At 43.4% G+C, this 16365-nt stretch overlaps 1 protein-coding gene across 1 annotated transcript in view; it reads left to right on the top strand.

Annotated features, from left to right (window-relative positions):
* The window catches only part of ZGRF1 (zinc finger GRF-type containing 1), a 54484-nt gene that overhangs the window by 33429 nt on the left and 4690 nt on the right, over nt 1-16365 (top strand). Inside the window, 7 exon segments of the mRNA XM_081134681.1 lie at nt 1790-1933; nt 3017-3131; nt 4449-4711; nt 5651-5810; nt 7466-7543; nt 7749-7896; nt 11224-11351. Coding sequence (XP_080990807.1) covers nt 1790-1933; nt 3017-3131; nt 4449-4711; nt 5651-5810; nt 7466-7543; nt 7749-7896; nt 11224-11351 — 1036 coding nt within the window.

The following is a 16365-nucleotide window of genomic DNA, read 5'->3' as shown; positions in this document are numbered from 1 at the left end:
TTGCTGTGCATTGCCCTTTCCAAGATGGGAACGTCACCCAGGGAGCTGGCTTTTCTAATGCAACTGAGACTCATGCTTGGTCCGTTAATTTTAAAAGTTGTTTAAAGTCAGGATTATAAAAATAATACATATGAACATTAAACATTTTATCTTAAAATGTATGAATATATTTTTGTCTGATGATCTTTTGACAAAGAGTGAAGGCTTTTGTTCAGATCTGGGTTTTTGATTGGAGGTGCTGTTCACCATTCTGTGTAAACCACAACCACAAGTGCACTGTCCATAAATAGGCTACTTTGAGTGGTTAAACATGGGCAAGGACTGAGACACTTCTGAAGTAACTTAAGTGGATAATTTAAATTTTTTCACTCTCTTTTCTAATGTTTTGCATGGATGATTTCATCTGTACTTGAGTCAGAAGCAGTTTTTTGCATTTTGGGTCCCTTTCTTTAGGAAATCTTTTAAATTAAGTCTAAGTTCTTCACTTAAGTTTTTTTAAAGTTTTTTTCTTCACACTCTTAATGGTTCAATAATACATAATTAGTTATATGATTATGACAACAGGTACAAGTGGTATAAATAAGTGTGTTTTTTGATGTTTTTATTAATTTGAAAGAGAGAAAGGGAGAGAAACATCGATGTGAGAGAGAAACATTGTCAGTTGCCTCCCACACACACCCCAACCAGGATCGAACTCGCAACTTGGGCATGTGCCCTGACTGGGAATCCAACCTTTCAGTGCACAGGGCAACACTCAACCAACTGAGCCACACAGTCCAGGGCTACAGTTGACTCTCTGTGTTAACTTCACTGGCGGTAGAAATTGTACTCGGGTGTTCTGGACAGTGGCCTGCTGGCTTCTGGTGCCCAGTGCACTGTGGAGATGGGTGGGTGGGAAGGTTCTACAGCCTCAGTTTAGTGGAGGTCTGTTAAGAGAGTGGGTTGCAGACCTTATTTGAGCATGGAAACCACTATATGGCAGAGCATCTCCCTAGACCAGCAATTTTCAACTGGTGTGCTGCAAGAATTTTTTTTTTTCTAATGTACCTTTATTGATTTCAGAGAGAGAGAAACATCAATGATGAGAGAATCATTGATCAGCTGCCTCCTGCAGGCCCCCAGCTGGGGATCGAGCCCACAACCCCGGCATGTGCCCCGACTGGGAATCGAATAACGATCTCCTGGATCCTAGGTCGATGCTCAACCGGTGAGCCACGCCCGCCCTGGCTGCAAGAATGTTTAAAACATGCAATGCCTATTTAGTCAGGGGCACTGACCTCTTTTCTCTTAGATGGTCAAATAAAGAAAATGCCAACAGCCAACACAACAATAGCCATCCAGTGTGAATGAATCAAAATTGTAACCTATTTTTTGTGTGAAATTGGCAAAATATATATATTTTTTTGGTGTGCTGCAGAATTTTAGCAATTTATGTGCCATGAGATGACAAAGGTTGAAAATCGCTGCTGTGGATTAATAGTCTACGTTGGGAAAGTCTGACGTAGCTCTGAAGCTGTTTTAGAAGGAAAAGATGAGTTAGATGTTGTTTTTGCTTTATTTACATTGGTTTTTTTAAATTATAAAATAACTTTAAAAACATAGACGTAATCTAGTTAAAAATGTGGAAGTGAAATGTTATATGTCAAGGTTCTAGTTTGGATAGAAACTTGCAGATGACAATAACCAATTTTTTTTTTGAGAAATGATGTAAGACCAAGAAATCCAAAGTAGCATAGTTCCATTGAGCATAGTTCTGAGTTCTTTGAAAGTGTTTTGTGTTTTTTTTCAGACGACCTGTGGGTGGTCTCCAAAACCCTGGACTTTGAGCTGGACACTTTCATCGCCTGCAGTGCTTTCTTTGGGCCCTCAGCTGTCAACGAGGTGGAGCTGCTCCCTTTGAAAGGCTACTTCCCCTCCAACTGGCCCAGGGACAGTAAGTACTGCCATGCCAGCCTTAATTTATAGTAAAGGAGAAGACAGCCATGAGGTATGCTGTGAGCAAGAATGCTAACTTGTGTGGGATTCGTTGGTTAAAGCCGAGAAAAAGCACCCAGTTCTGCTTCCTGAAAATGTGCATGGCAGTTGACTATATAAACATTTCTGCAGCTCAGTCCCAGAGGCCTATCAGTGCCATAACATCTTCACCCTGCACTTAAGTATTTTGTTGAAGTTGAATTTACACAGCATATACCTGATTTTTAAATGAGTTTTTTCAAATAATTTCTTGTATCAAGTTCTGATTCTTTGGATTTATTTAATTTCCTTCGTTTATTATTCTGATAGCACACACTGTAAAGAAATAATTTACTTTTATATTGAGAAGTTCTCAGGTTTTGCAAGAGATTTTGGGAGCAATTGAGCTGGAGGGTGAGTTTTATTTGGAGGGATGTTATCACCACCCTGGGAAGCTCTTGGTGAGGCTGAGGGCCGACAGCCTCATTACTCAAGGAGCCAGTCCCACCCCTTGAGGAATCTGGGCATCTCCCGCATTGTTAGCTCTGGAATAATTTCTCATGGCCAGATTTGGCCCATGACTTATTAGAGACACAACATGTAATAACACATTCAAGTATTTCATTCACGTGTTAACTTTCGACATTTTGTGTCAAAACTGAGTAGACCAGCTGGAGTTCAGCTGCCTAGTTAAATGAACATTTGTCACTTTCAGTGCATCCTCACCAACATCAGCATCTAATTTCCTGCTTTCCCTATAGTTCTATGAAATAATTGTGGAAGAAATGCAACAAAATGCTCACAAATGACAGATTCTGCAGGCACATGGCAGTGTGCCGACTGTCGGCGTGTCACCCACGTGACTACGCAGCATCTGTCCATCAGCTGCTGTGTGGGCTGTGCCCTGTAGGTGCAGTCCTGGGACCCGCGCACATGCTGAGCACTTGTTGCCATCCTGGGCTTCATCCATCCAGTAGCCCGCCTCTGAGTTATGTGGGCGCTCAATAGAGTGCTGATGGCCCTTTCCCTGTGCATTGATGCTCACCCTCTGTCCTCTCTGCAGCGGTGGTCCATGCGCTGAGGGTCTGCAACGCCAGCATGGAGCTGACCGCTCTGAGAAACATGCAGGACCACTTTAACCCGGCGACTCTGCCTCTAACACCGCACCTGCTAGCAATGTAAGTCCTTCACCTCTGGATGGCGGCTATTCAGAAACACAGGCTAAATGTGAACATGGAAATGCAGTAAAAGCACATCCCATAAATTTTGCCAACAAAATTTTAATCCGCCTTTCAGAGACTGCCAGAGTGCTGTCAGTAGTTGAAAATTAAAAGAGAATGAGAGATACATTGCTTCCCATCAACCAAGCGTTCACCCATCTGTCTCTTCATTGAGGGTGGACGAATCAATAGTGCTGCAGATTTTCCCCTGTGTTGGAATAATTTCTTAAGGATCATTTGAGTAGTGATTTTTTTTTATTTGTCTGTATTTTTATGCCACAAATTAATTAACATTAAAAAGAATTATTTTACAGTATAAAAGTATCATGTTATACACCTTAAATTTACAATGTTATATGTCAGATTTATTCAATTAAAAATCTTTTAAATAATTATTTTAAGCTTGAATCCAGTATTAGTTTTATTTTTGACATAATCTTTATCTCATTTTTAATTTCTTGAGCACCATGCCCCCTTTAAAAAAATTGGAAGGCCAGACTGGCATGGCTCAGTGGTTGAGCATTGACCCATGAACCAGGTGATCACGGTTTGATTCCCTGTCAGGGCACATGCCCCGGTTTCAGGCTCAGTCCCCAGTTGGGGGCGTGTAGGAGGCAGCCTGATCAATGACTCTCTCTCATCATTGATGTTTCTCTCTCTCTTCCACTCTGAAATCAATAAAAACATATTTTTTTTTAAAAATGGAAGTGATATTTTATTAAATTAAATGACAGAAAACTAGTTTCGAATTTGGAATGTTGTGGTCTATCTGGTGGTGGTTCGTTTTTCTTACCATGATGAAGCCCTAGGTTAAAAAATCCATGTAATTTCAGGATGTTATTTTTGTCCTTTGAAAAAGTCCATTTATCTCTGACAGTTTTACTTGAAATAGAGACTATTTTAATTTCCTAAGCTAGCTTGCATAATAAAGCATGGGCTTCAGTGTCAATATACCACTTAGTACTTTTTGGGAAAAGCATTTAATATTTTGTGTATCTCTATTTGGGTAAATTAATTACTTCCTCATGTTGTGAAGATTACAACAAATAATAGATGCAGCACTCAGCACAGTGCCCACCCGCATGCACGCAGTAGGCATTCAACAAATGTTCATTCTTTTCTTTCCTACCCGCCTCCAGGTTGGAGGATATTCGCTTGTGTCCACGAAACGATGTTCTGAGGTGCTTAAAAGTGAAGGTTAAGTTATAAATAGGTCTGCTCGCCTATTTCAAAAGCCGCTCATTTCTTTGATTTTATTTGCTGCCTCTTTACTAGGCCTTCATCCACTACAGTCAGCAACAAGAGCGTCGGTAACAGAAAATTTATTCCACCGGCCTTCTCAAAGACCAGCACGCACTGTGACCTGCCCAGCCTAGAAGCAGCACTGCAGTTAGCTGGCAAGTTAATCCAGGCACACAAGTTAAACGAGGGTCAAGCGGCCGCTCTCGCCCAGATAGCTCGGATGGTAGCATCGCAGGGACGTGCGGAGGGAGTGAAGGAGCTGCCCACCTGCCCCCTCCCCATCACCACCATCCACGGTGAGGAGCTGGGAAGGGGAGTGCCGGTCGGCGCCCGGCTGTGGTAACCCTCTGTAATCAGTCTCCTGGTCAGCGCCTAGCTGCAGGTAACCCTCTGTAACCAGTCTCCTGGTCAGCACCTGGCTGCAGGTAATCCTCTGCATAGAAGTACTTAACAGCGTGTGCTTCTCCAAGCCTCTGCCCAGAATGACCCTTTGCTTGGAGCGCCTGCTCGTCTTCTCTGGGAGACAGCTCTGCTGCTACTCGTTTGGAGGAAGCATGCCCACCTCCACCAAATCAGAGGTGTTCTTTCTCTGATACAATCACAGGGTTACTTACCATGTTGATTACTTTGTATTAAATTGATTGGAGTAACATTAATAGCGTTATATGTTAGGTATATAAGATTATAATTTGACATCTGTGTACTGAAGCCTGGTTTCCTTCCATCACATTTTTTTGACCCCTTTGGCCTTTTCTCCCTTCCCCACCATGTGATTTTATTATTGTTCCCTTTTTGTCTGTCTTCCTAAGTAGACTGGTCTTACTAAGAGGTCTTTTGGTTATTTATTTGTTTATCCCTGTGCTGAGCACATACTGGGCATTCTATTCATGTTTTGGGGTTTTTTTTTAATCTTTCCCTGAGGATATTTTTTCCATTGCTTTTCACAGAGAGTGGAAAGGAGAGAGAGAGAAATATCAGCGTGAGAGAGACACATGGATTGGTTGCCTCCCGCACTTGCCCCGACCAGGGCCGTGGATCGAGCCTGCAATTGAGCCTGCAACCCTTCAGTCCACAGGCAGATGCTCTAACCACTGAGCCAAACTGGCTAGGGCCTATTCATATTTTTTTAATAAATTAGTTAAATGAAGGCGAGGGAGATAGTGAAATTATTTCTTGTGCTTTCAGAAATTTATTTATAATACTGCTATTTATTTCCCTTTCTTCCAAACAATTAGGTGTTTTTGGAGCAGGAAAGAGCTATTTGCTGGCAGTGGTGATTTTGTTTTTTGTGCAGCTATTTGAAGAAAGTGAAGCTCCTACAGCTGGAAATGCAAGACCATGGAAAGTTCTGGTTTCTTCTTCCACTAACGTAGCTGTAGACAGAGTACTCCTCGGGTGGGTATGACAAGAGTGTTTAAGTAGCTTGTGTTTTAAGTCTCTTGTTGAGAAAGGCCATCTTCCTGGGGCCCAGAAATGCAGGACCTTTGTCTCTGACTCAAGCAACATCCACGAGATGGCAACCAGCTAACTTGTTAGTAAGTTGTAGAAAATCAGATATCAAACCTGACAACTTTGACACAAGGATAGGATATCCACTCATGTAAAAATTTGAGTCCAGCCAAGACCATATAGGGCTGGGATGCTCAGGACGCAGGGCCCTGACCACCCTTACCCAAGATAGACCTCGGCTCAAGGTTGTGTCGGCAGCAGGCAGACTGATGAACTGGTGTCTCCCTCCAGGACAGAGAGCCTTACTCACTGCTCATTATAAACTAGTGGGTCCCCAAGCTCAGTGTTCCTTCTACAGCTCAGCCCTCTGCATGTGTAGGTTCCCTCTGGACCCTGCTCATCCTATGGGGCTCGGATCCAGGGGAGCCAGCGCAGATGCAATGCGTACGCCGGTTCCTGTGCCACTAGTAAAAGCCCTTGGTTTCTGCATCTGTGACTTTGGATGGAGCTGAAAGTGTGTATGTCCCAGCACAGGTGAAGCAGCCGAACAGCTTAGGCTCTGGTTTCATACGAGGCTCTGAGGAAGGCAGCAGCACGACTTGTTCTGCAGTTTTTATGATTAAGATTTTATTAAAATCGCAAACAGATGTTACATAAGATTTTACCAGTGTTTAATGATCTGAATTTCAACATAAATGAAAAGTTTGATTGGGAGAAATAATTCCTTACGTATAAATGTAGACTTTTAAAAAATGAACTTTATGGTAAAAATATGCAGTCTGTATAGATACTATATTTCTTTACAGATTTTTTTTATATATACACACACTCATTTTGTTTTCCAAACTTGATATGAATGGTATATGTTGTGTTGTGTCCTCTTTTTAAATCTTCTTAGAAAATGTACTTTTTTATAGCTCTATTATATGTAGTGATTTGCTTATACCATACTTTAATTAAGCAATACTTAGTTCTTTCCAAATTTTCCCCATTATAAATAACATGGTGACAAAGACCCCTAAACATAAATCTTTGTCTCCGCTTCTGACTTTTTCTTAGGAAAAGGTCCTTGGCCTAGAATAAAAGTCAGGAATAAACTTTGCAAGCTTGCCCTTTAGAAAGGCTCTCCTGAGTAACATTTAATGAACTCTCAATGGAAGGTAATGCATATTTTAAATCCTATTTAAGTTGCATTATATATGTGTATATATATTTTAAATATATCTTTATTGGTTTCAGAGAGAGGAAGGGAAAGGGAGAGAGAGATAGAAACATCAATGATGAGAGTCATTGATCAGCTGCCTACTGCACACCCCCGACTGGGGATCAAGCCCGCAACCCGCGCATGTGCCCTGACCAGGAATCGAACAGTGATCTCCTGGATCCTAGGTCGATGCTCAACTGCTGAGCCACGCTCGGCTGGGCAAGGTGCATTATATTAAAAACCCTTTTAGCCACATTGCATTTCACATTAAATTATGTAACTATAAAATACACTGTCACCCAAAATTAATTTTAATAACATAAATGTTACATGAAACTTTGTTGTATACTCTACTTTCTAAATAACCAGAATCTATCTTACCTTGTTTTGTTTAAAGGCTTCTCAGTCTCGGATTCGAAAAATTTGTCCGAGTTGGGAGTGTTAGGAAGATCGCCAAGCCAGTTTTACCTTATAGGTGAGAATGCTTAATTCCAGAAGTCACAGAATGCTCACAGAAGTATAATAATTTTATATAACTCTTACCTTAAGTTGGGTTTTTGAAGAAGAGAAGAGAAAGCCTTATTTTTTTCTCGGTTAACTTAGAAAATCTGTGTTTAACTTTCTTGTAATGTTACGAAACGGAATAAAGAGGGGTATTCTTCTATGTCACTCTTTTCAAGCCTGCACGCTGGCTCCGAAAGTGCCAATGAGCAATTAAAAGAACTACACGCACTGATGAAAGAAGACCTGACTCCCGCAGAAAGAGTGTACGTGAGGAGAAGTATCGAGCGGCATAAACTGGGCACCAACAGGACCCTGCTGGGGCAGGTGAGGGAGCCAGGGTCCACTTGCGCGCAGCTTCCAGAAGCGCCAGGTCCCTCCTCCTCCCGCTGATGGTGGCTGTTTCCTGTGGAGAAACTGTCGGCTGTGGTAGCTCAGGGTTAGCGAAGGTGTGTGTGCCCATCCCAGGCACGTTTCATTTTACTGCAAAGTGTTCTTTGAGTTTGTGAACAGATCCACCTCACTGTGACAGCCATCTTTTCGCTTTCTCCCTGTCAGTGCATCTTTTTTAGTCTTGAGGAAGGTGAAGGGGTGGGAATATAATCCTGGCACATTAAGTAAGATTTGATTTTCTTCTGGAGAAATAGAGGAAGAGGCAGAATATCCAGTGAAATTTGTCTTCAGTGCTCCCTCAAAAGCCAGGCCTTTCAGGGTCCGCCTGTACCCAGGAGTCTAGGAGGCTCAGACACTTGTTCTAGGTATTGGGAGCCAACACCCGACACGTAGGATCCCAGGCTGTGACAGCAGCAGCACTTCCATCCTTTATCATATTCTGACCCAAAGGCAGCCTGGGGCAGCAGCTGGTAGGAGACACAGAAGTCATGTAGGAGCTTCCTGCTATGAAGGGAGAACTTGGGGAAAGAAAGGGGATACGGAAAGAGGGTTGTGCTTGTTGGACCATGTGGATGTCGGTCACTTTCTGCAGGAGATTTGGGAAAATCAACCTGCTTGGGACCCTGTATCAGTCAGCTATTGCTGAAATAATACTGCTTAACAAACAAAACATCCTTCAGGTCCTAAAGTGTAAGACAACAAACTTAGGACTCTGCAGGTGAGTGGTGTGGCTCTCTCTGAGAACAGTTGCCTCTGGCATGATGGTCTCCTGATAGATGGCTGAAGTTCAGGAGGGCAGGCTGGACCACACAGTGCATGTGTGGCTTCCACTCACATCCTGTCTGCTGACATTCATGCCTGGGACAGGCCACGTGGCCAAGCCCAACACCCTGGGTCAGGGATGCTGTCTGCGCCCACTTCTCTAGTGGGAGGCACTACAGTCACATGGCAGAAGGAGGGAACTGATGACCATCTACAACAGCTTAGGTTCCAGAAGTCCTCAGAAGGTTCACACCAGCCTTCTGTTGCCTGAGTTACAGAGTTAGCTCCACTCCCATCCCCAACCCGAACCCGAAGGGCTTAGTGTGGCTGTGGTCAGTGAACACAGATTAGCTGACTGCTTTACTTATTGATCCAACATTGTATTGATATGTTAGAATAGCTGTTAATGGTTTCTTTGATAATTTTTTTAAAAAATATGTTTTTGTTGATTTCAGAGAGAGGGAGAGAGAGAGAAACATCAATGATGAGAGAGTCATTGATCGGCTGCCTCCTGCACGCCCCCAACTGGGGATGGAGCCCACAACCCGGGCATGTGCCCTGACTGGGAATCGAACAGTCATCTCCTGGATCCTAGGTCGATGCTGAACCGCTGAGCCACGCTGGCCAGGCTCTTTGATAATTTTCTGAGTGAAAGCCCAGTTACTGCAATGTATTGCTCATTGATGCCTCCTATTCACAAGTGAAAATGCTTTTAGAGGAAACAATAAGTTGAACAAATTTCCAATTACTCATTCAGACCTGAAGGGGTCCTAAAGTGACATCTTTGCGGTAAAACTGATTTTTAAAAATGCTTCAGAGTTCATTACTTCCTAGCTCAATAAAATCTTTTGCTGTTAGAATCTCAGCAATATAATGACAAATTAAAAGATACAAATAATATAAATTTTTTTAAAGGAAAAAAATTTCTTTTGGTTTTTATATTAGATATTAGATATTTCTTTAAATAAAAAATTGCTGCCCAGCCAGGTGTGGCTCAGCAGTTAAGCGTCGGCCTAGGATCCAGGCAATCAGGGTTCGATTCCCAGTCAGGGCACATGCCCGGGTTGCGGGCTTGATCCCCATTCAGGGGCGTGCAGGAGGCAGCCGATCAATGACTCTCTCATCATTGATGTTTCTCTCTTTCTCTCCCTCTCTCCTCTACTCTCTCTGAAATCAATAAAGATATATTTTAAAAAAATAAATAAATAAAAATTGAAAAAAGCTTCCTGATTCAGAACTTGAGGTTCTCATCCTAAGGTGGTCTTTGTGAGACACAGTTACCAGAAACTAGATAACGAGCGGTGGTGGAGTGGCAGCTGCAGGCATCCCCTGCCAGATCATTTTAGAGAAACTGACTGTGTAAAACTGGAGGCTCTAATATAAAAGTGGCTTTAGGGTTTTTGTTTGGTAAGGAAGGAAAACCTAGCTGACAAGGGCTGTTGTATATGATGAATGGTATTTATCACTAAAGGAAAGAAATCGTTTATAACATTTTCCCATTTTACAAGATCTCTGGAGGCAATATTTAATTGTAAAGCATATTTTTGTCAGTCACATTTGTTGACAAAAGATATGGTCAGTTTGCGTGGACGGCTCTTGCTACCAAGAAGTGTAATTATACTTTATTGTGAGAGGAGAAAAAAATAAACGCGTGTGTATATAAAATGTGCAAACATGTGTATATGTACTTACATATGTGTCTGCATATAGGTGTGTATAGTTACATGTGTGTATGCCTGGGTGTATTTGCATGCGTGTACACACATATACATGCACGTGGCTGTATGTGCGTACATGTGCATGTGTTTGTATTTGTATGTATATTACACACATTTGTGTATGTGTACGTGTGCATGGACGTATCGTATCCATACACACACATACACTACCAGGCCAGTGACCACATCCAATTAGAAAATTCATTGATTGTCCTCTTTTTTATATTTAGTTCCAGAGATTAAATATTAGCTTTTATCAGGCATTTTGCCTTGAGAATAATGGTATTCTAGTATAATATTTAAGTCTGTATGGTTCACATAAACTTACAGCTACGAGAGCATTGAATATACTGTTCACATTAGTCAGCTGTCTCTTCCTTCCTAGTAAGTCAGATGACACGTATGCTTGACAGTTAATCACGTCTGTTCATCAGTGTGTTCAGTGCGCTCCGTGAAGAGCTGGCCTGTGCTGTGTTCATCCTGCCTCCTCTAAAAGGGTAAAATGTGTATTATCCTTGGCATTTAAAAAATTCTGGGTGTTATCATACCTGCTTTCTTTGTGTCAGAAAGTGCCTTTTATTCTCATGAACAGGCTTTCTGCTTAAGCAGCTGCACTCTGACTGGCATCTCATGTGGAGCAGTGAAAATGTGGACATAGTGACCTGTGATTTCTGATGGCCAGTAATTCCCACTTACAGCTCAGATTTTACCCATAAAGTTCTTTGTAAATACTCCGTCTTTTTTAACTAGTTGATAATTATAGCATCCTTCCTGTATGAAGGTTCGCGTAGTCGGGGCCACCTGCGCGGCCTGCCCGTTCCCATGCATGGATGACCTGAAGTTTCCCGTGGTTGTGCTGGACGAGTGCAGTCAGATAACCGAGCCGGCCTCTCTCCTTCCCATTGCCAGGTAGGCTGACAAAACTGCCGCACAGGCCCTAGGGGCAGGTGCGCCACATTTCCTCGGTGCAGACTCTACCAAGCTTTTGTGAAAAGTCTTAGCAATTCAAGTACTAAACTGTTTGGTTTTTTTTTAAAGAATGCAGAGGGGAATTTTGAGGGGTTAAGGTATCAAGTTTTGTTAGATGGCAGTTTAGACATTTGGGTGATGTGATCTCTAACTGGGGTGTTCCTAGAACTGTGTACTGGGTTCTCACTAGGTGAAAGGTGCCTCTAGCTGTCGTCCAAGAACCCAGACTCTAGGAATGTTCTTCCGTTGCCTTACCTTCGTATAACTCCCATGCTTAGTTTCAGAAAACAGTTTTTAGATTATGAAAGGACATGAAGTATATAAAGAAAAATAAGTTGAAAATGACAATTTGTCTTAAAATTTAGAACACTGAACTCTTGTAGGCTATCTCAGCCACTGACACCTGCTTCTAGGGCAGGGGTGGGGAACGTGGGCCCAGGGACGTGTAAGGCCCTCGAAATCATCTGGTCTGGCCCTGCCAAGGCAACCACAGGCGGGACTCGAAATTCAATAAATCTAGCTTTTTTCATAGCAACATAAATGTATATTAAGTGAATCATCATCATAACATCAATTTTGAGGGACAAGCAAGGAATGTCCATTACGGGACAGGCAAGACACATACGAGCACATGACAGGACAGACAGATGTGCTTCTCGTCGGCTGCCCAGGGCCTGTCTGCCGGTACTGTGGTGACTCAGAGGACAGTCAGGGCCAGGCAGGCTGGGAGTGTACACGCTGAGAAAGGGTTAACACTGTGGGGAAGCTACGGTGACCCCTGATGATGAGACGAGATGCGATGAGATGATTCCTCGAGATGTTGACGACCTTGCCTCTAGTGATTGAGGACGATGTTGTCAACACAGAAGATGACTGCAATCCAGCCTGTGTCCACACATCCACGACCAACAATGCTCACAAAAGCAATCTCAGAGGAAGATTAAGGAAGTTACAGTGCACAGAAGAGACCTCAGGAGGCGATACGGACATTGGATATGTTCCAAATCCAAGACGCAGGATTAGAACAGCGATCAAAGCAAAATAATCACATCGCTGGCAACACACACACTGGATGGTTATTAGAACTTAAGTGGTGTGACGTCCTACAAATGGCGACTACCAGGAAAAGTTGATGCAGAGTGTCGATCTTTCCAACAGAAATGTACAAATGTTTATTTTTTTGTTCAAGTCAAAGGCAAACCTGTGTGCCTAGTTTATGGCAATGCGTTAGCAGTAATGAAAAAAGCCAATTGGGAGCATCATTACAGCTCAAAACTTGCTAAACTCAATGAATTGGGAGGCCAAATGCATCTGGATAAAATCCACACTCTTCAGCGGAGTCTGAAATCAATAAGCCGCTTTCACTAGGCCTTGTGACAGAGACAAAGTTATTCAGACGAGGTATGTAGTGAGTGAGCTAATCACAAAGAAGCTGAGGCCTCATATAGAGGGGGAGTTTGTGAGAGTGCACGGCGGCTGCTGCGGAGTTGTTAGCACCAGACAGTAAAATTGTCTCAGTGTGTCAGTTTGTCTCGGAGAACCGTCTCAGATCAGATTATTGACTTAGCACAAGACATGGAAAAAACTGAAGGATTCTGCAGGAGATTTCCAGTTTTTCTCTCTGGCTTGTGACTAGACAACAGACAACAAATACTGCCCAACAGGCCATTTTTGTTTGTGGGATAACGGCAGAGTTTGACACGCAAGAGGAACTGCTGTCACTGGAAGCCATGCACAGCACTGCAAGAGGTGAGGACTTGTTCCTGAGACTTGTTTTATCAATGAAAGGACTGGAGCTAACATTTGAAAAGTTAAGTGGCCTTACTACAGATGGAGCTCCAGCCATGGCTGGCTCGCAAAAAGGTTTAATTGTGTTTGTCAAGAAAGAACTAAATCATCTCAGTCCTTGTTTTTTTAAAAATTTTTTATATGTTTTTATTTATTTCAGAGAGGAAGGGAGAGGGAGAGAGAGATAGAAACATCAATGATGAGAGAGTCATCGATTGGCTGCCTCCTGCACAGCCCCCACTGGGGATCGAGCCCTTAACCCGGACATGTGCCCTGACCCGGATACAAACTGATCTCCTGGTTCATAGGTCGACGCTCAACCACTGAGCCATGCCGGCTGAGTTCATCTCAGCCTTAATGCAAATGATTTAATTATATGCCACTGCGTCATACACCAAGAAAGTCTCTGTCAACAGTAGTGTCAGGCATAAATTTTGTCAAAAGCAGAGGGTTTAACAGCCGCCTGTTTAAGGTGTTACTGAATCATCTTGACTCAGGGAATAGTGACCTTGTTTATCACTGTGAAGTGTGGTGACTGAGTTGCGGGAACATGCTCATGAGGTTTTAGGAACTGGGCCATGAAGTCAAGCAGTTCATGGAGATGGAGGGAAACCTGCCAGGGAACTCAGTGATGGTAAGAGGCTGTGGGATCTAGCGTCATGGTGTACATTACCAAGTACCTCTCAAAGCTCAGCTTCAAGCTGCAGCGCCCCAACCAGCGTCTCGGCTTTCTGCTTCCAACCGTGAAATCGTTGAAGCTAAATTAAGGCTGTGGAAAGTGCAACCCCAAAGCAATACCATGGTGCCTTTCCCTGGTCTGGAAGGACCGAAGCCTTCTACGACACTTGAATATGCCCCTGGATGTGCGAAACTAATTGAGGCATTTAACAGAAGATTCAGGGACGTGAAAAGGAAACAAGTGGAACTGAACATCATTGCCACTGGTTCAGTGTGGGCCCAACTGATGGGCCTGATAACCTACAACATGAAATCATTCTGCTACAGAGCGGTGATGAGCTGAAAGCTGGGGGCAACAGGCTCCCACTGCTCGAGTTCCACAAACGCTACATAAGCAGAGATGAGTTTCCCACTTTGAGGAGACATGCATTGAAATACGCATCTGTGTTCTGAACAGCTTACTGCTGCGAGCAGATCTTTTCAAAACTTAGCATCTCAAAGAGTCAACTGTGCTCCAGGTTGACTGACACAAACCTGAAATAGCAGCTGCCAGTAGCAGCATCATCAGTACCAGCAAACATCACAGGCCTCACCAAAGAGAAGCAGTTCCCGCCATCACATTAGGGGTGAGTTAATTGTTTGACCAAACAGAGCAAGCTAATTTTTAAATTGATAATTTTGTATGGCCCATGAATGATGTTATAAATTTCCAAATGGCCCTTGTCAGACAAAAGGCTCCCCACCCCTGCTTTAAAGCTTCCCTCACTAAAGCATCCTGAAGGTGGCGGGATGAGTCCTGGGCTTGGACTCAATAGGCCCGTCCCCAGGTGAGGAGGGAGCCAGTCCCAGTTGTCACGATTGGCTGGGATATAGTTCCTGCATCACAAGGCTTTCACTGTTTAAACTGGGACTGTCCTGAGGAAACAAGGATGAGTCGGTCATCCTACCAGGAGCCAGGGACAAAGGAGCGCTAGGGCCCTGCGTGGAGGGTGGAGGAGTCACCCCTACTGTATACTAAACACACTGTCACGTGCTTTACTAAGTCCTCACTATACCATGCAGGGTGTGGTCATGTCCGGGTCCCTGACAGAGTGCTGAAATTCGGAGAGATTAAGTAACTTTCTGTGTCCATAGAATATAATAGAGCTGAGATGTGAATGTAGGTTTTTGAAATATGGGTTCCCAGACCCAATTCCAATGTGGGGTAGGGGAGGAGGAAGGGTTCCCCGACCTCCAACAAGCAGTTCTGACACCAGTAGGGTGTCCAGGAATCAACTCCATTCTGACACTACCTACCCGCAGACACTGTCAGATCCACAGGGTAAGGGCTCAGTCCTGCAAGGCCCCACTTCAGACGCCAGCGGCAAGTCCTGGGCTTCTGACCAGCTGGGAACAGACTGGAGGCTCCAGTGACCCCTCCAGCTCAATGCCAGCCGCTAGTCTAGGCTATTACTTGCAATTCTGACCGACTGGCTATGAATCAGAGGTTCCAACGGCCCCTCTTTGGGTTCCATTAATTTTCCAGAGCGGCTCGCAGAACTCAGAAACACGTCACTTATTAGATCGCTGGCTCGTTGTGAAGACATCACTCAGGAACGGCCAGGTGGGGTTGGTGTGCAGGACAAGTGTGTGGGGGAGGGGCACAGAGCTGCCAAACCCTCTCCAGCCACCACTCTCCCCACATCTCCACGAGGTCACCAACCTGGAGCTCTGAATCCTTTTGGGTTTTTATGGAGGCTTCATTACATGCACATGATTGATTAGCTCATTGACCACTGGTGATCGATTCAACTTCCAGCCCCTCGCTCCCCTTGGAGGTTGAGGTTGGGCCTGGGGCTGAAAGTTCCATCCCTCCAATCACATGGTTCCCCTGGCAACCAGTCCCTATCCTTAGGTGCTTTGCAAAAGTCGCCTCATTCATGGAACAAAAGACCTTGATCTCTTTCAACACTTTGGAAATTCCAAGGAATTCTGGGGCTGTGAGCCAGGAATTGTGGATGAAAACCAGATGTGTACAACAAATAGATTTTGGTCATCTGAATGATCAAATATATATATTTCTTATAAATTACAATATTGCAGTTTTTCTACAAAACTTGGGCATTTTCCCTGTCTTATTCCTACTTGGAAAGATATTTAGCTCCTGAGACCCTAATTTACTTCTAAGAATTTAAGGCAAATGACTTCTAAGAAAGCTTCTAAGTCTACATTTATTGATTCTAAAAATCATTGTTTCTCAGAGTGTGTTCTGTGAAATACAGATTCCATGCAGAGGAGGGGCACTTAATAGGCTTTATGTGGAAAAAATAAAGTTATATAAAGGATTTCTTTACTGCATAACTTCAAAGCCTTTTAATACACTCATTAGCACTGTTAAGTTTGTCCTCAGAGCAGGCATGGTATTCTAATTCTTTGAAATGCATTTTAGAAAATAGGGCAGTAAATGTCATAGCTTTTCCTGTCACTTGGTCTAACTTTAGGATTCTGT

The sequence above is a fragment of the Miniopterus schreibersii genome (assembly GCF_964146895.1).
Source record: "Miniopterus schreibersii genome assembly, chromosome: 4".
Lineage (NCBI taxonomy): Eukaryota > Metazoa > Chordata > Mammalia > Chiroptera > Miniopteridae > Miniopterus > Miniopterus schreibersii.
This window is presented reverse-complemented; position numbering and strand designations above follow the sequence as displayed.